The sequence below is a fragment of the Acinonyx jubatus genome, chromosome E3, assembly GCF_027475565.1.
Source record: "Acinonyx jubatus isolate Ajub_Pintada_27869175 chromosome E3, VMU_Ajub_asm_v1.0, whole genome shotgun sequence".
Taxonomy (NCBI): Eukaryota; Metazoa; Chordata; class Mammalia; order Carnivora; family Felidae; genus Acinonyx; species Acinonyx jubatus.
The window spans coordinates 22,267,231-22,288,925 of NC_069398.1; the positions used below are offsets into that span (position 1 = coordinate 22,267,231).

General features: G+C 47.6%; 1 protein-coding gene across 3 annotated transcripts in view; it reads right to left on the reverse strand.

Annotated features, from left to right (window-relative positions):
- The window catches only part of GALNT17 (polypeptide N-acetylgalactosaminyltransferase 17), a 439,855-nt gene that overhangs the window by 242,130 nt on the left and 176,030 nt on the right, over positions 1 to 21,695 (reverse strand). Inside the window, exon 1 of one of the 3 annotated variants that reach the window (XM_053213856.1) lies at positions 1,754 to 1,955. The exons of the other annotated variants lie outside the window; for them this stretch is intronic. Within the exon in view, the coding sequence (XP_053069831.1) occupies positions 1,754 to 1,803 (50 nt within the window). The 5' untranslated portion in view covers positions 1,804 to 1,955. Of the gene's footprint in view, positions 1 to 1,753; positions 1,956 to 21,695 lie in introns of those variants that run through there. 3 annotated transcript variants of the gene reach the window in all.

Consider the following 21,695-nt stretch of genomic DNA (forward strand, 5'->3'; position numbering starts at 1 on the left):
ACCCTACAACATCCCCACTGCACTGCTGTAAGAGAATGGAGATGCAACGTGGGCCAGGAGATCTCAGGACCTTACAGACGAGGATGACGGTGATGCTAGCCAACATTTATACAAGTGCAGGCTGTGAGTCGGAAGTTTCTGGAAGCTTCTATGTACTGTTCTGTCTCATTTAACCCTCACAGCAACCTTCTGAGGTAGGCGGTATTATCATCCCCATTTCACAGAGGAGGAAACTGGGGGCCCAGAGAGGTGAAGTCACTTGCCCTGAGTCGCACAAGCTGCCTGAAGACAGCAGCAAGGGTGCCTGGAAGGGAACTTCTTCATCTGATGTCTTGACTCTTCCAAACACGGGATAGCACACGGGGCCAGTTCAGGGCAGGCGCCCACAGGGCCTGCACTCAGGCTCTACTCCTTATCTCTGGTCCCACTTGGGCATTAATCCCTCGGGTCCTAAGGTGAGGGCTCCCCTTCCAGGGCCTACCCAATCTCTCCCGTCACTCAGCTCACACGGATGGTCACCTCGTGGCCAATCTGCTGGGCCTTCCTGGCTGCTTACCCTGAGCTCTGGCTCTGGGGCGTCTCACTAGGGTGTGGGGACCCGTGACCGAGCACTGCCCGGGCCCCAATCCTGCCGTCAGTAGCCAAGAGTCCTGGGGTTTGCAGCTAAAACACGTTCAACACTTAGAACAAGGCAGCTTGGAATGCAGTGCGGTAAACGCTAAATGCCGAACGGTTGACGAGGGTCCCTTCTGTTTCCCTTCCGGGGCCTTCCAGAAGAATCTAGCTAAGGTTGTTCACAGACGGAGCAGTGGGGAGCCAGGGCTTGGAACCACAGGGTCACAGCCGGCTCTGCAAATTCCTACCAGGGTGATTCATTTTCATTTCCCAAGTGCACCAGACACATGCATAGGGTCAGAAAGGCCAATTAATAAAGGTTCTTTACAGTGGACATGGAGCCCATGCCCTCTCAGTGTCGGCAGCCCAGAGCGAAACCAGAGGGAGGAAAGAGGGGGGAATCAAACGGAATAGGTAGTTTGAGTCAGGAAACACCACCTCGACTGACCCCAAGCAGCCACAGGCTTGGGGCAGACACATCTTCCCATCCGCTCCTTCCACTGCTGTGGGTAGTGGTGGCAGGTGAGGCCTCCTCCTCTATGGCTGCCCGACCTCAGATCCACGTCAAAATGGAGGGTCCGGGTCCTGGAGTGTCTACCTTTCTATTTCTTTTTTTTTTTTTTTTAATGTTTATTTATTTCTGTCTGAGAGACAGAAAGAGAGAGATGAGGGGCAGAGAGAGAGGGAGACAATCCCAAGCAGGCTCGTAGCTGTCAGCGCAGAGCCCGACGCAGGGCTCGAACCCGCAAACCGTGAGATCATGACCTGAGCCGAAACCAAGAGTCAGACGCTTCACCGACTGAGCCCCCCAGGCGTCCCTACCTTTCAGTTTCTGAATGCGCTTTACGTACGAGAGAAAGCCTGGAACGTACCCGTGTACTACCATCCCCTGGGCTTCCGGAACGAGCACACCAGCTCCCAGGACCTGGATGGCCACACGCTTCCTTGGCCTGGGCTCACCCTCCTTGATCCACAGCAGACCCCGCCATCTCCAACTGAGAGGCAAAAGGGCCCCATCCCCAAGAATGCATTGCTGTGGCCCAGCCACTTAGCAAGGGGATTCATTTTCCAAATAGTGGTGCCCACTTGCCAGATAGAGGTAATCAGAAAGGAAAAGGCAAATGCGTCAGACGGTCACCTCTTTGCCGCTGCCTGAATTCCGTGAGTCCGTAAACGCTGAAGGCACATCCTTAACCAAAGACATGGCTCGCGTGTGCCAATCTTAGCTATGCCAACCCATGGGTTATGGGCAATCAAGAACAGAAATGGGACTCCTCCTTGGAAGCCCTACTGCAAAAATTCCCAAGCTCCTGAGCCCGGAAAAGGCCATGAACGTTGACACTACACCTGCCAACTGACACGGAACTTCAGAACGTTCCACTCACTTCCTGTGTCACATCAACAACGGCAACTTCACTTTCCGTCCAGCAAGGAGACAAACTGCTCCCTCCTCTCCCCGGCCAACTGTGGACGGGGGGGCCAGATGATGAAGTCAGATCGCAAAGCACATCTAACTGCTTCTAATGCTCAGTTTTATGGGTCAACTTGGCTAGGCCGTGGTCTTTTGGCCACACGTTATTCTAGAGGTTTCTGAAGGTACTTTTTTTTCTGGATGAGACTGACATGTAGATCAGTAGGCCTGGGTTAAAGCAGATTACTCTCCATAATGTGGGTGGGCCTCATCCCATCAGTTGGAAGGTTTGAAGAGAAAAAAAAGACTGAGGTCCCCCCGGGGGAAAGGGAATTCGGACAGCAGACTGCCTTTGGATCCTTGCTGCAACATGAGTTCCTCCCTGGGTCTCCGAGCTGCAGGTGAGCCCTGCAGGTTTTTGGATATGCCAGCCTTCACAATCACGTATGCCAAATTCCTTTAAATAAATGTTTCTCGTTCTCTCTTTAGCTCTCCCTTCCCCCCCTTTCTCTCTCTCTCTCTCCATCCATCTGTAAATATAATGATATTTGATATAATGATAGAGACAGATAAAGAGAGAACGTCTCACACCTGCAGCTGATGACAAGACAAATCCGAGGTTTCCAGTCTTCACGGCCCTCAGAGGACCTGCCCTGAAGCTTCTCTGGAAGGCAGGTCAAAGCCTCCAACCCTCCCCTGCCTCCCCACTGCTCTCTGCTTTTACCAGTCTCCCCTCTGGCTCATCTCCCTCCTGCAGGGAAGCGTGCCTCTTAATCCACCGAGGAAATCAAGGCCATCAAGGCCATCGGCAGGAATTTCCAAAAGTGGTCACGGGCCTGTAGCATCAGCGTCGGTCAGCATCCCCTGGCAACCGGGCAGACCCTGGGCCCCCATCCTGATCAAGCTCCGCATCGTGGCTCCTCTGCAGGTGCGGATGAGAGAAGCCACGCACATGTAAGGACCCTCTGTCCCTCCTCCCCCGGAGGAAGCAGAGTCAGGAAGCCAGACGCTCAGGTCTCTCCCATTTAAATACAATGTGGGTCTCTCCCACAGCTTTCATTGATGTCTTTCTTCTCCTTGTCTCCTTCCGTCTCCCATGTCTCCCATTGGTTCCTCACTCCACTCTCATCCTTTGGCCTCAAGTTACCCTCTCGCACAAAAACCGCTCTTGTTAGTTTCCAATGACATCCGTGTGGCCGGAATCAGCAGATACCTCCCGACCATCATTGCTGCAGGATTTAACGTTGTTGCCTCTCACCTCATATAAATGTGACTCACTCTTGGGTGCTGGCACACCCAGGGTTCCCGGAGTCACACCTCCACTCTCTCTCCCACCTGATCGGCCCCAGCCCCCTGTTCTTTTTCCCGGGTTGCCCTTTCTGTTCCCGCTCCAAATCCCCAAATTCCTCAAGGCTCCTTCTCTGCCCTTGGCTGACTCTAACTAGGCGACCTCTTCCTAATCTATGGCTCCAACTGTCACGCCCTGCAATTTCCAAACCCGCATCACTAGCCTGGACCTCGGCTTAAGCAACAGCTTCCCACTGGACGTGGCCACCTGGACGCCTCGCAAGCCCAAGGTCAGCACGCCTAAACCTGACACCCGCTCTGTCTGTGCCTTCCTGTCTCCATCGCAGGGGACCGCCCTCTCTTCTCGGGAGGCACATTAGAATCACGACCCATTCACCTCATCTGGCCGGTCACCGAATCCTGAAGATTCTGCCATCTTGAGGTTCTCTTTGTGACACTCGCCCCTCTCCCCGCCGCCATTTGCACTGCCCTGGCTCCACGTCTCAACGCTTCCCTCCTGGATGTCACCGAAAGCCACTTACTGGAGCCCTGCTTCCAGCCGGCCCCCTCTACAGCTCAGCCTCACTCTATCCACCACACTGCTGCCAGCATGTTCTTTCTTTTTAATATTATATTTTTAAGTGATCTCTACTCAACACGGGGCTCGAACTTACAACCTGGGGATCAAGAGGCCCACGCTGAGCCACCTAGGTGCCCCCAGCATGACCTTCCTAAAATGCAAATGGGATCAGGACACCCTCCCCCTGTAACTATCTCCTCGCCTTCTCCGTTGTTTTCAGAGTCAGGTTTAAACTCCTTTGTTTGGCACCCAGTTCAGCCCCAGCTCATCCTTCCAACCTCAGCTCCTACCTCGTGCCCCCAGTTACCGTGGAGCAGCCATACTTCCCGCAACCAGGAATGCCCTCTCTCAATGCACACTCTTTCCCCTCTGCCTAAAGCGCCTTTCCTTGGACCTAACACGCCCCTCCCCTCCAGCCCCACCCCAGGCACGTCCTGGCCTGATGTGAGGTCCCTGTCCTCTGTTGCGTTCTCCCCCTCTGCAAATTGCCATCCTGATGCCCTTCACTCTCTTCTCTCCCACTTCGGGGCAGCTGGGCTCCCTTTGTTTCCCCAGAGCCCAGCCCAGTCCTTGGCAGATAAATGGTTACTGCACGAACCCGTGAAAACCCTCCTACCTTTCCTATTTCTTCTCTCTGCTCTTTTTATGATCAAAGACATCACTTATCGTCTCCCGAATTATAACATCAGTGATGGCACCTCAACACTTAAAAAAGACACCACCCTGAACTCGACTGCCTGCTGTCTCCTTTGATTTACTAATCAGAACTCAAATTCCGAAAGCCTGTTTAGGTCAAGTGCATTAACCAGGCCGACAGCCCCTCTCTTTCTCCCTTCCTCATCAAGCCTCTCCTATAATCCACGGAAAGAGCGCTATCATTTTTAGCAACAGCAAACCTTGCAAAACAAGACAGGGGGCTGAGCCACCGGGATGCACGAGGCCCCTCTACTGGACCGCTCATTACCAGGGAGAAGGCACACTTTGCTGAGTGGTTTAATTTCCTCAAGTTGAGCTCGGCACTTCATCCAGGAAGGAGCTCCACACCTCATTAGCTCGGTTCCTACGCAGCCAGGCTCTGGGACGAACTGCCTACTTCAGCATCTGAGTTCCTGTGCCTCCCGCAGATCAGTCACACTGGGGCGATTTTCATGAATCGAGATGCAGCCTGCTCTATGCCTGAGACGGGGTCCCATCCTGGGGGTCCACAGAGCCCCCCAGGAAAAGCCTCCCAAATTGAATGCGAGATGTGGTGGGCGTAGGAATTTTTTTTTTTCCCTGGGACGAGAATTCACACCTTTTGTGGGCTTCCCACAGAAGCACAGAGGAAGGGTAGAACCCAGGGCACATGGCCAGAGGGCACAGTCGTCAGTGACAGGCCAGTGCCCCGCCCACACCCTGTTTTCAAGCACCAAAGGATCAACAAAGCTCTAGGCCTCCCCTGCCAGCCTGGTTCCTACAAACATTTCTCTTGGAATATTCCCGAAGCCATTTTTGATTCTTGAGCTGATTACCTACAGGTACCATGGAATCTCCCAGGCTTCCTGGGACATCTCTTTCTCCGAGTCCTGAAGAGTTGCTTTTCCAAGGACAAGGTCTGAGACTCAGCGTCCTTGGCCAGGTGGCAGATATGACAGTTTCAAGATATGGCAGGAGGTCATGACATGGGCACCCCCTACCTGTGTCTCTTTATCTTTGGAAGGTTTTGTTTTGTTTCGTAAGTGAAAAGGGTTGATTCATCTTCTTTAACCCTCAACTCTGACCACGGGTCCCTGCTTTGTGCAGCATGCTTTTTCTAGAAGGGAAGGGAGGAGCCACACATGGGGGGTGGGGGGAGGGTGGAGAGGATGATGGAGGTGGGGGGGGAGGAAGGGAAGGGTGGGGAGGGGCATCCTTCAGACTCTCAGCTCAACAGATGGATCTCTCCGGGCATGAGGAAGCTAATCTTGTTGTAGCCAACTGACGAGAACAGAAAAAGAAAAGAAAAACCCTGGAGTTTTATTAAGCAATGGCTCAGGAACAGAATTTCTAAAAGCAATTAAGGGTAAATTAATGCAGACAGTTTCAGGCCAGAGCTAAGAAAACCTCAGTGCACTTAAGGCACAAGAAATGCTGCCTAAGTTATTCACACATGGTATTTATCCCATAACCTTCCGAAGGGGAGTGCGATGAACGGGGACCCCCCCCCCCCATGGCCACAGGAGGCCAAAACGCATTAGGAAATGATCCCAACTGGAAATAATAAATAGCCTTGTTCCAAGGCCCAGCAGATCCAAAATGTGGGCAATCTGATCCTTCAGAGAAACGGAAGGACCCTAAAAAGGCTCTGCACTCAGCCGAAGCCTCACTCTCCCACCCCAGCCCCTCCCGGAGCTCCAATCTGGGGCCAAAGTTGTCTTCTAGAACTTCAGTGAGGCAGTGAGAAACATATTACCCAATGGACGACTTTTCCTTTCCTTTCCTTTCCTTGCTCTGGTCAAACTGGCCAGTCCAGCCTGCCTTTTCAGAGACACTGACCACAAAAACACTTCTGTTCATTCCTGCATCTGGGCCACCCTTCCGTCCTTGGTGCTATGGTACCTCCACACAGAAAGCCATCCCCAAGGGCAGGCCCTCCACCATGGGACTCAAATCCGACACACCAGCCCCACCCCCCCACCCCCAGCCTCAGCTTAGTGTTAACCTGATGCTGCTTATCTTACTCAATCCGAAAACGCCTTCTCCCTCCCGGAACCGCCAGAGGCTTCAGCAGATTCTGTTTATGTTGTGTGGCAAAAGGCATTAACCCTTCACCCCTCCGTGTGCGTGGCTCCTTTGCCAAGTGACTTCTTCCAGGAGGTTTTTCTCACTGAAGAGGCCAAGTCTATCTCCCCACCCACGGGATCTGGGCGCGGCCACACGATCGGCTTTGACTTTCCGAACAAGGTGAGGGGCTATTGCGGGTCCAAGCGTGAGCCTCCAGGGGTTCTCGTGCCCTTGGCCATCACCTGAGAAGCGCTGGGCTGGCCCTCTGCTCCGAGAGGGCAATGCAGGATGAGTAACAAAAGGTGACCCCCCCCCATCCCGCAAACACACACACGTGTGTGAGCCCAGCTTCTGCAGCCGTGCGTTGGGCCAAGAACCTTCCAGTGTACGCATTATCCCATTACTTTTCACGGTAAGCCAGGAATGTAGGTATACCCATTGTACTGATGAGTAAACTGAGACCAGAGGCAAGTGAATAGTAGGCAGAGCTGGACTTCAAACCCAGATCTACCTGACTCCAACGACCTTTGTCTTAGCCTCTGAAAAACAAAACCGTTTCTCCAGGAGGGTCTGAGCAGAGACATATGTCTTGGCTTTTGTCTACTAAACAAAGCCACAGGCATGATGACGTCACTAATGCTAAGCCAAGTCACCAAACTGGGGCCGAACATCTAACCTAACTGCAGTTTCCGCCTCCCCCAGAAATGTTGTCTTCACTAGTCAGTCAGGAATTTTCTGGTTGGCTCTGATGAGGTCATTGGTCACAGGAGCCCTTCTCCATCCCTCACAGAGCAAAGTGAGGTAAACCCACCGAAAAAGACCCCCAGCCATCCCCACTAAGGGAAGGTGGCCTTGTCTGAAACAATCCTTCCTTTGGCTAATCACTCCTTGCCCCACCCTCCTTCCAATTTCCTTTGCTTGAATGCTCTTTTTTAACGTGCTTATTCCTTGACATTTAACGGTAACCTCCAACCTTCTATACAAATATGCGTTACTTTCATAAGTTAGAAATACTACAAATGTTACTTTTTCAAAGATTTCTATAGAACTAACTTTACCACTTGACAAATAATCCCAACACTGACCGGAAAGAATAAACAGGCGAGAATAAATAACAAAACGGTTGAGGGGAGTCAATGTCAAGTGAATAGCATCTAATCAAGAACCAGATGATGGACATGTGAAACAGAGGTAAGATGCTAGAAACAGATCCGATCTTGGAGAATTTATGCCGAGAAGTTTCCACAATAAATGATGTTAGGGCTACTCACTCTTTGTTGGGTGAAACAGTGAGAGTCCCCCCTACGAACAAACTAAAAGTAAATTTTATTTTTTTTTAAGTTTATTTACTTACTTAAGTAATTCTACACCCAACGTGGGCCTCGAACTCACGACCCCCAAGATCAAGACTAGAACGCTCCTCCGAATGAGCCAGTCAGGCGCCCCCAAAAAGAACATTTTAAATAAACAAACTGGCTGAGTGCAGAACTCAAAATAAAAGGAAAGCAACATAAAAATGTGAGGGAATATTCATGCAAACTCCGGATATCGAAGAATCTCCAATAGTTTGATAATATTTGCAAACTTCTGATCACGAAAATAAAATTGAAACAGCAAACTACCCCCCCCCCCGCAAAATTCACAGCAATTACAAGGGGAGAAGATAATGAGGGCCCAAAGAACGCAGACAAATAAACAAAAAACATGAACAGACAATTCAGAGAACCAAAGAAATAAACACCACGCATATGAAAATAGGCAGACCATCACGAGTAATAAAAAAGACTCAAAACAATAATGAGATGTCATTTTGCCTCTATGTGGTGGAATTGTCAATAACTTTTTCTTGCTTCTTTGTACATTTCCTGCTCTTATTTTTTAGAGTGAGCAAATGTAACACAGAAAAACACATCAGTTTAGATTAACACACGAATGACTGAGCCATATTGCAGAATTAAAGGGAGTCGCAATGCCGGACTACAAGCTCTTGGATTTTCACACGAGAGCATGACGTCAGTTGGCATGAATAAGAAACAACCATGTCATCCCCACAACAGGCCTTCTGAGGCCACAATCGGAGACAGAAGTCTTGAGTCAAAACCAACATCACAACTGTTCCACCTGTTGAAATGCAGATGGGGGAAAAGAATCATGTGGCCTGATCTCACGTTATCCATTCTAGAAAGCAAGCATGCCTACCGACTGAAATGGACCTCCACCTTTTTTCTCTACCCAGAAGCTTTTCCAAGAGGGCCTTATATAATAAGGGGTTTATACCATAAAGGTATAATAAACATAAAACCGATCACTGCGATTGTAAGCCTTCCTCTGTTAGTCAACACATAGCTTTGAAAGGGCAAGAGAAACTTAAATATGAAATAACTGTAATTTTGTTTAAGTGGCGGCGTTAGCTCCAGCCATCTGCCAATTTCTTAAGGTGATGGGAACTGCCCATTTACAATGATGATAATGCTGCACGAGATGAGAGCCCCAGCATGGGTTTCTTTTACAAAGAAACTGAGCCATCCAACTGAGCCTGCCAGGCAGCTAGTCTAGCCCATTAATAACGATTGATCAAACAACCCCATGACTTCTGCACTAGGACATACTTCTGCTCCGGACTAGAAGGGCATGAAAAGAAACTTCATTCCTGTTTAAATGCCTTTCCCAGTGGTTTCTCGATATCCTATAGAATGTTCCCTGTCACCTTGTACCATCTCTCAGACATGTTAATAACAGGTAATTTTCACAGTTTTCAACCTTCCTCCAGGTAATGCCTTCCTTTCTAAAACCCCACGGGTGGGGCGCCTGGGTGGCTCAGTCGGTTAAGCGTCCGACTTCAGCTCAGGTCACGATCTCGAGGCCCGTGAGTTCGAGCCCCGCGTTGGACTCTGGGCTGATGGCTCAGAGCCTGGAGCCTGCTTCCGATTCTGTGTCTCCCTCTCTCTCTGCCCCTCCCCCGTTCATGCTCTGTCTCTCTCTGTCTCAAAAATAAATAAACATTAAAAAAAAAAAAACCCACGGGTAAGATCTTATGCTAACTTGGAGACCTATAACGCATTGACTCAATTCCTCCTATCTTGGGCCAGCAAGGGAGCTATAGAAAACGGTACACGAGGCACAGTGGTAATAATAAATCTGTCCATGCAGCTGAAGGCCCCAACCCTTACCCTTCCCATCACTGGCCAGTAGGTTTCATGAGATCAGGGACCACATCTCTTCGGCTGATACATTTCCAGCACACAGGAAGGGCTCATCCCAGATGCTCAGAAAGTATTTGTAAGATACATTAATAAACAGAAAAAAGGCATCTAGTCATGTGTGGCAAAAAGAGGTTATATGGAATGCCCAGTTCTGGAATCCTACAGATTTAATGAAGACCCTAGACTTGTAGGAAGACTGAGTCTCCTCCCAGGGTACCTCCTACACCTGTTTGAAGATGCCACGTCAGATCACTGGAGAGAAAGCTCTCCCGCCTGAGGATGATGACTTTGTGTAACTCCAAATATTTTATGATAGATGGAAGACAGCGCCCATCCCTCAATTTTGACATGGATCTTGTGTCTCTCTTAAAAACAAAAAAACAAAGCACTTGTTCTTTTATTCCCACACCCCTAGGACCAGTGTATCTAGATCACCTGGAAACAACAGGTTGATGGTGACATTTGCACATATTGGACATCGATTATGGACAAGCAAAGTGTTGAAGATACAGAAAGTTTTTTAAAAACCTCACTGTTACCCTGGAAAAGTTCACAGCCCCATAAGAGAAAAAGCTAGGTAAATCGTAACTACGATTACGGAATGCTACATGTCACAAGGGAAGTTTGCTCAGGATGGTCCGAGATCTCTGCCTTCAAGGAGACAGATGGGGGTCCCACCCAGACCCAGGGAAGGTTTTGCAGCGGAGAGAAAATGTGCCCTCACCAAGAAGCATTAGTAGGTAATTTCCAGGTGAGGACCGGTGAAGGGAGAGACGGGACAAAGGGCAAAATTCTCTGAGCAAAACAAAATGAACAGCATGTGTAAAAACGGAGGAGAGAAAACGTACAGTGCACCGCCAAGAAGCAGAAATCGGGGTTTCGGGGCATGTCCGGGATGCAGAAAAGAAACCAACGGTCAACCAGGTTGCTCTGAAGGCAGTTTAGAAAATTCAGACTAAGTCCTCCAGCAGTGCGAAGCCATGAAGTCAAGGATTATTGAGCAGGGAAGAGGCATGACAGCACAGGGCATGTGTCTAAATCAAAGAACAGCATCCCTGCAAGCAAGGCCAAGATGCGACCTCAGAGGCCGAGTTCTGAGCTCTCGAAAAGACATGGGTGCGTAAGTTCCCTGCCCAACAAGCTCATTCATTCCAGACCGCCCAGATCACAACCCCAGGTCCTCACGGAGCCCGCTCATCTGCTCTACAGATGACCCGGTAGAGACATCTTCCAAAGGTACTCAGGCTTGGCTCAGACACTCCGATTCCTCTCCTAGGCCCCAAAGCTCTGGCCTACCCACTAGTTCTCAGGGTGGATCTTTGGCAGGGCCCTGTCTACCCCATCCTGAAGAAAGAACATAACAAAAAGTATTTCCTTGATCTCTTACATAAATTAGCAGCTCACCACGTGGTTGGCAGAAACTAATGTTTTTCAGTTCAAGTCAAAACTGTGAACAAGGCACTTTATCTTATAGGCAGAGCCCTAGAGGGAACGAGCTGACCTCTGAAACTAAACTTGGGAGGAGCTCTGGACCCAGAGGGCTGGTGAGACCCGGCAAAAAAGTGGGCAACTTGCCAGATCTGATTTCTCGATTTCCCAGAGGCCTCTGGCATTAGGGGGCCTCACCTGAACCAGGCCCCACCCCTTACCAGAAAACTCACGTAGCTCAGAGGGACCCATCAAGAAATCAGCAATAAACATGTCCAACAGAAGGGCATCTCTGCCTACATCCGAGGCCAGTAGACCACACATCACAATGGCAGCCAAGCAAGAACCATCTCCCAGCCCCCACATATAAAGAGAAACCCCTGGGGATTAGAATTTGGCCCCATATCCTTCATCAACTCTGCACTGCCAGCTCAGAGCCCAACACAGGGCGCAGACTCACGAGACCATGAGATCATGACCTGAACGGAAACCAAGAGTGGGACACTTAACCAACTGAGCTACTCAGGCGCCCCTGAAACCACATTTAGAAAGCTACTCCAAAGCAACAAAGAAGAAGTTTTGAAAAGGTGGGGCAAGAGAAGGAGGTAATCAATGAGAAGATAAGTAGAGTCACTTGGCAAAAAACATGAAGGGATCAAGGGTCAGAGAAATATTTCTTTTTGATAAAAGGTATGATTTAGGACAATTAAACGGTCATGAATGTATGCACCTGATAGCATGCTTTGAAAACATGCAAAGCAAAAGGTACTGAAAACCTAAGAAGTATGGGGCGCCCGGGTGGCTCAGTCAGTTAAGCATCTGACTTTGGCTCAGGTTGTGATCTCACAGCTCGTGAGTTCGAGCCCCGCATCAGGCTCTGTGCCGACAGCTCAGAGCCTGGAGCCTGCTTCAGATTCTGTGTCTCCCTCTCTCCCTCTCCCCTCCTCCTGCTCATGCTCTGTCTCTCTGTCCCTCAAAAATAAATAAAAACATTAAAAAAAATTTAAAGAAAAGAAAATCCAAGAAGTAAAAGATAAATCCACAGTCATACTGAGAGATATTCACCACATCTCTCTCAGAAATCAAAGGAAACAAAAATATCCAATAAATACATGAAAAGATGATCTATCTCTATAGTAATCAAAGAAATGCATCCAAGAGCTGTAACAAAGTACTTTTTTTTTTTTTAATCTTTTGGGTTGGGAAAACAAATTGAAGACAGATCTTACACAGTCCTGTCAAATGTGAGGAAAGACACCCTCATACACTGCTGGTTCGAGTATAAGCAGGCAAAATCATTTAAAGAACAAGTTAGCAGCACCCTGCAAAATTAAAAATGAGCATGCCTGGCACATCCACGCATAAGCAAATGTCAGACAGACACAGGAAGCAGCCACGAGTGGTCACCTTTGTTGAGAACAGTGAGGTTTGGGTCTGGGGCTTTAGAAGGACTTTGTGTTTTGCTCTATATACATCTACATAATTTATAAGTAATACATTCAACTGTTGTTTGTGGAGTTTCTTTAAATTAGAAAAAGAGCCACGGGGTGGCTCAGTCGGTTAAGCGTCCGACTTCGGCTCGGGTCACGATCTCACGGTTCGTGGGTTCGAGCCCGGCGCTGGGCTCTGTGCGGACGGCTCGGAGCCTGGAGCCTGCCTCGGATTCTGTGTCTGCCTCTCTCTCTGTTCCTCTCCTGCTCGCACTCTGTGCTTTCTCTCTCAAAAATAAATGAAGATTGAAAAAAATTGTTTTAATTAAAAAATAAATAAATAAACTGATACATGAATTTAGCAAAGTTGCAGGATACAAAATCAATGTACAGAAGTCAGTTGCATTCTTATACACTAGTAATGAAGCAACAGAAAGACAAATAAAGAAACTGATCCCATTCACAATTGCACCAAGAAGCATAAAATACCTAGGAATAAATCTAACCAAAGATGTACAAGATCTGTATGCTGAAAACTATAGAAAGCTTATGAAGGAAATTGAAGAAGACATAAAGAAATGGAAAAACATTCTGTGCTCATGGATTGGAAAAATAAATATTGTCAAAATGTCAATACTACCCAAAGCTATCTACACATTCAATGCAATCCCAATCAAAATTGCACCAGCATTCTTCTCAAAGCTAGAACAAGCAATCCTAAAATTCATATGGAACCACAAAAGGCCCAGAATAGCCAAAGTAATTTTGAAGAAGAAGACCAGAGCAGGAGGAACCACAATCCCAGACTTTAGCCTCTACCACAAAGCTGTTATCATCAAGACAGCATGGTAATTGGCACAAAAACAGACACATAGACCAATGGAATAGAATAGAGACTCCAGAATTGGACCCACAAAAGTATGGCCAACTAATCTTTGACAAAGCAGGAAAGAACATCCAATGGAAAAAAGACAGTCTCTTTAACAAATGGTGCTGGGAGAACTGGGCAGCAACATACAGAAGAATGAAACTAGACCACTTTCTCACACCATTCACAAAAATAAACTCAAAATGGATAAAGGACCTGAATGTGAGACAGGAAACCATCAAAACCCTAGAGGAGAAAGCAGGAAAAGACCTCTCGGACCTCAGCCGCAGCAATATCTTACTTGACACATCCCCAAAGGCAAGGGAATTAAAAGCAAAAATGAACTACTGGGACCTTATGAAGATAAAAAGCTTCTGCACAGCAAAGGAAACAACCAACAAAACTAAAAGGCAACCAACGGAATGGGAAAAGATATGTGCAAATGACATATCGGACAAAGGGCTAGTATCCAAAATCTATAAAGAGCTCACTAAACTCCACACCCGAAAAACAAATAATCCAGTGAAGAAATGGGCAGAAAACATGAATAGACACTTCTCTAAAGAAGACATCCAGATGGCCAACAGGCACATGAAAAGATGTTCAACGTCGCTCCTCATCAGGGAACTACAAATCAAAACCACACTCAGATATCACCTCACGCCAGTCAGAGTGGCCAAAATGAACAAATCAGGAGACTATAGATGCTGGAGAGGATGTGGAGAAATGGGAACCCTCTTGCACTGTTGGTGGGAATGCAAATTGGTGCAGCCACTCTGGAAGACAGTGTGGAGGTTCCTCAAAAAATTAAAAATAGACCTACCCTATGACCCAGCAATAGCACTGCTAGGAATTTACCCAAGGGATACAGGAGTGCTGATGCATAGGGGCACTTGTACCCCAATGTTTGTAGCAGCACTCTCAACAATAACCAAATGATGGAAAGAGCCTAAATGTCCATCCACTGATGAATGGATAAAGAAATTGTGGTTTATACACACAATGGAGTACTACGTGGCAATGAGAAAGAATGAAATATGGCCCTTTGTAGCAACGTGGATGGAACTGGAGAGTGTGATGCTAAGTGAAATAAGCCATACAGAGAAAGACAGATACCATATGGTTTCTCTCTTATGTGGATCCTGAGAAACTAACAGAAACCCATAGGGGAGGGGAAGGAAAAAAAAAAAAAAAAAGAGGTTAGAGTGGAAGACAGCCAAAGCATAAGAGACTCTTAAAAACTGAGAACAAACTGAGGGTTGATGGGGGTGGGGGGTGTGTGGGAGGGAGGGGAGGGTGGGTGATGGGTATTGAGGAGGGCACCTTTTGGGATGAGCACTGGGTGTTGTATGGAAACCAATTTGACAATAAACTTCATACATTGAAAAAAAAAAGAATAAATAAATAAATAAATAAATAAATAAATAAATAAATAAATAAACTAGAAACACTAGGGGCGCCTGGGTGGCTCAGTCGGTTAAGCGTCCAACTCTTGGTTTTAGCTCAGGTCATGATCTCGTGATTTCATGAGTTCAAGCCCCATGTCGGGCTCTGCGTTGACCGTGCAGAGCCTGCTTGGCATCCTATCTTTCCCTCTCTCTCTGCCCCTGCCCTACTCATGCTGTGTCTCTCTGTCTCTCTCAAAATAAATAAATAAGCTTAAAATAGAAATTAAAAAAACAAAGTAAATTAGAAAAAGACTTGAAAAATCTATTGGGTATGGCCGTCAGAAACTCATAGGCAACATCTGTATATTTCAATGTCGTGTTTTGTACGAGGAGCAGTGTGGGGAAGAATAGATATGGTGAATTAAAGCTTCCTCCCAGAGCAAGGGATGAAAAGGAAAGAGCAGAGAAGCAAGTTTAAAAAGAGGAATGTTCACTTGGCCTTCAGCCCCAGCAAATGAGTCCCTCTGGTCCCGTGCGCCTACAGCCTTAAAGAATCTTGTTCCCTATTCTGCCAGCAGGACTGATGGGAGGCAGGAAGCATGTTAAGGTCTAGCAGGCGAAGTCATGGCTTTCTCAAAACGAGTGTCCTGGCACATCTGACTCTTCTCGTCCTGAGACATGTTACTCCCTGACTCTGGATCTGTGTGGGTCTGTGTTCAAAAACTGCCTTAATGAGTAACTGCCAACGGGTTCTAATAAAAAAATATATACATACGCGGCAAAATGTCTGCAACCCCCCACAAAATCTTCTACTTTGTACACTGGTGCAAACGGATATTTACAGGGGTGCCATCACTTGGCAAAGTGATGTTAAATTGGAAATTCCACTCCCACGTGAACACCTCACAGAAGAGGGGCTGGCTTAAAAGGTCGGGCGCGAGGCAGACCCCAGCCTCTGCGAAGGTACCCCTGGGCTGCGTCTTCTGTCCTGATGAACGGGGAGCCTCCCTGAAGGAAGAGGTTGGCTCCAGACATCCGTCTTCCTTCTGCTCCAGGTACAGGGGCTGGCGGTGGCCCAGGAGAATTCCATAGCTTTTCCCTGCGCGCACAGTCTCTGTGTCCAGGTAGACGTGCGGCGGTAGGGACAGCACAAGACTACAGAAGATGCAAAATTACTGGCAGCGATGGGGCTTGCTCAGGGTGGAATATCGGAGGGTTTCTGGAGACACAGACAGCCCCAAGTAGCCGCCTTTAAGTACCAGCGAGGGAAATCTGCACGGATGCCGAGAAGAGTGCTGAAGGGTACCTCCCGCTGGGACTTCTTAGGGTGATGTCCGGTCATGGGTAGCAGACTCTCCCAGTCCTGGCTAGTGCTAGGAGGGCCGTGGGCCTGTGGGTGTGCAGAGAAGCAGCCAGGGTGCAAACATGCGTGTGGCAGGTGGAAGAAAGCGCTGAGTGGTTACTCATCAGTCCGGGAGTTCGTGCGCTTTGCCTCCGTATCGGTCCGCGTACGATTATTCAACAGCCTTTGGGAACCCCCTTTGCTGCATTTATCTTGGCTGAAAATTACTGGACATACGGTTCTTTCCGCTGACCTTCCCACACTGCCCCGGTGGCTTTTAATGACGTTAGATGTAGCAAAGTCCTCGGGCTTGGACAACAGTAGGGCAGCACAGCCTTTCTGCCCCGGGGTATCTGCTCCGTAGGTTCAGCCACCAGAGAAGCACAGGAGGTGTGCAAGTCAAGGCATTTGAAGGCCACCTCCGACCTCGCCTGGCTAGTGGGGACTCGGCCAGGATGCCTCAGTGGTTGCGAGCTTACTGAGAGTCTGGGTCAGGGTGCCGGTCTCAGACCAGGCTTCTTGGACTCGACGATGTAGGTGAACCACCAGAGAATCTTGTTAAAAAGCGTATTTTGATGCAGTGGGTGTGGAGCGAGGGCCAAGCTCCCGCATTTCTAACAAGTCCCAGCTGATGAGGAGGCCAGAGGTACACGGGCCACCCTTGGCATCGAAGATAGAGAGCAGGACTGACCTTGAATCCTGGGTCTGCCACTTACCAGCTTATGGGCAAGTCATCTATCGGGTCCAGGTGGGGAGCGAGGAATGGGAAGGACCTGGGATGGGGGACGAAGGGCAGACGGTTGGAAATCGGAGAATTCCAAGCGGGGGGATGGCAGTGGGGGCAGGAAGGTCTGGATGACAAGGAATGGGGAGGTAACGCTGTCCCAAGAAACTGTCTAAAATGGCCGCTGGCATGGGCAGCTGGTGGCTACGGAGTGGGGCCCCCCGGGTGGCTCAGTCAGTTAGCATCCGACGCTTGGTGTCAGTTCAGGCCACGATCTCACAGTTCGTGAGTTCCAGCCCCGCATCGGGCTCTGCGCTGACAGTGTGGAGCTTGCTTAGGATTCTTTCTCTCTCTCCCTCTTTCTCTCCCCTGCTTGTGCTCTCTCTATCAAAATAAATAAATAAACTTAAAAAAAAAAACAAAAAAACCAGAGGGAACCGGGACATCACGTGTGTTTGGAGAAGACGTCTCTGCTCCAACCGGCAAAGACTCTGCCTCACGATTGCGACCGTGTTTACCAGCGCCTGGCTCAGCCCAGGGCACACCATCCGTGGTCCAAAATTATTGGGCCTGGAGCAAATTACCACATTAGCAATGGAAGGGAGGTTTGAAGAGCGTTTTGTTCAAGGCCCTGTTTTCACAGTTGCCCAGAGTGGCTGAGATCCAGCCAACATCACACAACCAGACTACGTTCTTGGGTTGGGACCTGAGCTGCCCTTTCAACAGCCGTAAACGGGTCGCGCTTTGCTTCGGACCCTTCGAGGGGGCCATGGCTGGGGAAGGGCTGGGTGGAGCGTTTCCTGCAAAAATATACATAAGCCGATCTGTTTTGTTGAGACACGCTTGCCAAGAGAAACGCCCCCCGAATCAGCATCTTGGCCGTAAAAGAAAGCACGAGCAAGTCTTCATGTGAATCGCGCGGCCACGTGGGATGGACTCCCTCAGGCCCACGCGCAAGCTTCGAGGAGGCGAAATGGGATCAATGAGTTTCTTTGTTAATCTTGATATTTGCAGGAAGCAAACAAACCAAGCACTCTGCAAATCACTGGCTTTAATCTTCAGAATTACTTATACTGCCATTTAGGAGAGTTTTGTTTTCTGGGGAGATTTGCACACAGCAGGCGGCAAACATTCTAATTGCCGTTAAGTACATTTGGTGTAATATGTTGGGGGAAATGTACTCGTTGAATCAGTTAAGCATGAACACACAGGCTCACGGGCAGAATGCAAGTTTGCACACAGACCCGCTCACCAAAAGTGTTCTTAGTCACAGAGACAAAAATCTCACGTGGGAAAAGAGCCTGCCCCTTCCAGACGTGAACGGCACTCCGGGGCCCAGCCACAAATGTCCACAACAAATGTCCACGTTGCACTCCACCTTTTCTGCCCCTCTCTCCCCACTCTCTCTCTCCCTGGGTTCATTTATAGCCAAGATGCAATGCTATTTACAACATATATTGTGTCGCCAGGCTTTGCAACCTGAAGCGGGAGGCGTTCAATCTATGCAACAAGAGTAAAGCTCAGTGGGAAGTCAATGTCACGGCTATTTTACGCCTCCAAGTATTCCAGCCACACACGCCCACTTCTCCCACCAGATTAAAACCTCCTTGCAGTCAGGGAGCACATCGCGTCCATTTCCACATTCCTCAAGCTCTTAGCTCTGTGTCTGCCACACGGTAAAGACACAACTGCTATTTGTTGAATTCAACTGAAGATTCTTCCCAAGCGTAAGAGCGTTCACTCAGGAAAGGAGCGTGAAAAGGAAAGGGAGTGTCAAGGCCATTTCCAGAAACGAAGAATGCAGGCAGTGGGGTTCAAGTGCTAAGGCAGGCTTGCCACGAGAGGCACGCTGATCAAGCTAGTTGACTCCCAACTCCCAACGAAAATGCGAGACCAGTTTTTGAAAAACGATGACCCAAGCCTGGGCCGATTTCCCTTCAAGGTCTTCCAGTCGAGTGTGAAATAATTCATTGAGCCCTTGGTTGCATAAAAAGGAACTGTTTAAAAATCTGACAAGGTGTCGAAGTAAATAATTCACCCATAATAAAGCAAAAAGCATAAAGTGATTACCTGCCTATTCCGACTAACAGGAAGCCAGTAGCTAAACCACACCCAGGGCCAAGTTTCAGAGAACCGAAGTGACAGGCTGCATCCCAGGAAAATTGCCAGTTCTGGGCAAGTGTCGGCAATTTCATATGGGCTCGACCACGTTACAGCGAAGATACACGGAGTCTAACCTAAATCTACTCCAAACAAGGTGATATCCTAGCTGTTGTCTGAAAACTTTTAGTGAACTCGTTTGCTTACAAATTAGTTCGTCTGATCATCCAGTTTTGTTGTTGTTTTTTTTAAGTAGGCTCCAAGGCCAGGGTGGAGTCCAACACAGGGCTTGAATGACCCTGAGATCAAGACCTAAGCCAAGAGCAAGAGTCAGATGCTTTAAGGGCGCCCAGATGGCTCCGTCAGTTAAGCGTCCGACTCTTGATTTCGGCTCAGGTCATGATCTCACGGTTTGGTGCAGTTGGGCTCCATGCTGACAGTGCAGAGCCCGCTGGGATTCTCTGTCTCCCTCTCTCTGCCCCTCCCCCACTCGTTCATTTTCTCTCTCTCTTTCTCAAAAATAAATAAATAAATAAATAAAACTTAAAAAAAAAAAAAGTTAGACGCTTCACCGACTCAGCCACCCAGACGCCCTTGATCATCCAGACAGTAAGACCACCAATTCAGATAAGATGTGATCTCTGTTATCGCAACTTGTAAGGAAAAGGAAGAAATGTGATTTCTAGGTCACAGGAGCCAGTGAAGCAAGGGTCCCAGAAGGAAGAAGTACTTGGTGATGGAAGAGTCATTTTGCAAGTTCCCAGGAACGTGGCCACGGAACAGCAGCCAACGCTCTAAACCCAGCGGACAGACGAGGCATGGGAAATTGGCCTGAACTGCGTATAACGACAGACACTGAAAAGGCTTTTGGTTTTACTAAATCTCAGATACCAGATTATCATTTGTTCCTCTCTAATAGCAAGGTATAAAATACAATATATGGAGAGATTTTTTTTTAACTTTCTGACGGCTATAATTTACATCAAGAAATAAATGAACCTAAAAGAACTTACTGGTGACCAATAAGTTCTTGTTGAATGGATACCTAAATGATGACATGGTGGGGCCCATAAATATCCCATCAGTTACCCGAAGTCCCCCAAATTCTAGCTTTGCAGTGCTGTGACCAAGCGTAATTGTTCCCGTATCTGACTTTATCATTTTTCCCGCCTACACCAGTGACTCCCAAACTTTAATGAGCAAAGAACCCACTGAGGCGTCCCTTGAAATACAAACTGCTGGGCCTCACTTCCAGGGATTCTAATCCAGTCTACATAGAGTGGAGTCTAAGAAGTCCACCAAGAACCTCATGGGATTTTGATGCAATTGCTTCATCAATGTAGGTCAATATGCTCATCAGTAACGAACTTTAAATCCAATTATCTCCCAACTTAAAAACAGCAACGAGAGGGGCATCTGGATGGTCCAGTCGGCTAAACATCCCACTTTGGCTCAGGTCATGATCTCCCAGTTCGGGAATTCCAGCCCTGCGTCGGGCTCTTTGCTGACAGCTCAGGGCCTGGAGCCTGCTTCGGATTCCGTGTCTCGCTCTCTGTCTCTGCCCCTACCCTGCTTGTGCTCTGTCTCTCTCTGTCTCTCTCTCTGTCTCTCAAAAATAAACATTAAAAAAAAATTTTTTTTAAAAAAACAGCAATGAGAATTTGGGGCTCCCCAAATCCCAATTTCTCACCACATTTTCCAAAATAGTAATAAATAATGTGTAAAAGAACAAATAAAATTATAGCTTTACTGTAAGACAAAGAACCCTCAAAACTTCAAATTATCATTAACAGTAGAAAAAGGAAAAAGCAGGGTTCATGATCCCAATACCACCGAAAATGGATACAAGACAAAAGGCATTAAATGCAATCAATTAACTGGAACACAGGTGATTTTTTTAATGCTAAAAGCCATAATTCACCATGAAGATATAAACATTTTTCATATCTATGCACCAAATAGTGCAGGAACTGTCTTTATGAATCAATACACTAGATGCAAGAAAACATAGGCAAGAACCCAGACTGATAAGAAATATTAACACCCCACTCTTAGCATAAGCAAACCAAAGAGACAAGGAGTAAACATATAGAATGCTTAAATAATGCTATCAATATGACAGAATTGATGGTTATTCATCAAACTTCACTCCTAGAAAAAGACAATATACCTTCTTTTCAACCTTGGGAGAAGTTTTAAAAAAATAATCACAAAGGAAACATCAGTACCTATCATAAAACAGAAATATTACAAACAACACTCTCTGATCACAATGCAATAAAATTAAAAATTATTAATAAATATTTTAAAGCCATCAGCCTGGAAACTTTTTAAAAAAGTACTAAACAAATCATGAGTCCAGGGTAAGTAGAAACCAAAATTAAAGTACTTCTGAAAAATAATGATAATTATTGAAATAATTATGAAATTATGAAATAATTATGAAAACATCACATAATGTCAGTGGGGAACTTCAAGCCTTAAATAAGAATATTCAAAGCCTTAAAAACTTTTAGCAATAGAGGCACCTGGGTGGCTCAGTCGGTTGAGCGTCTGATACGTGATCATGTGAGGTCA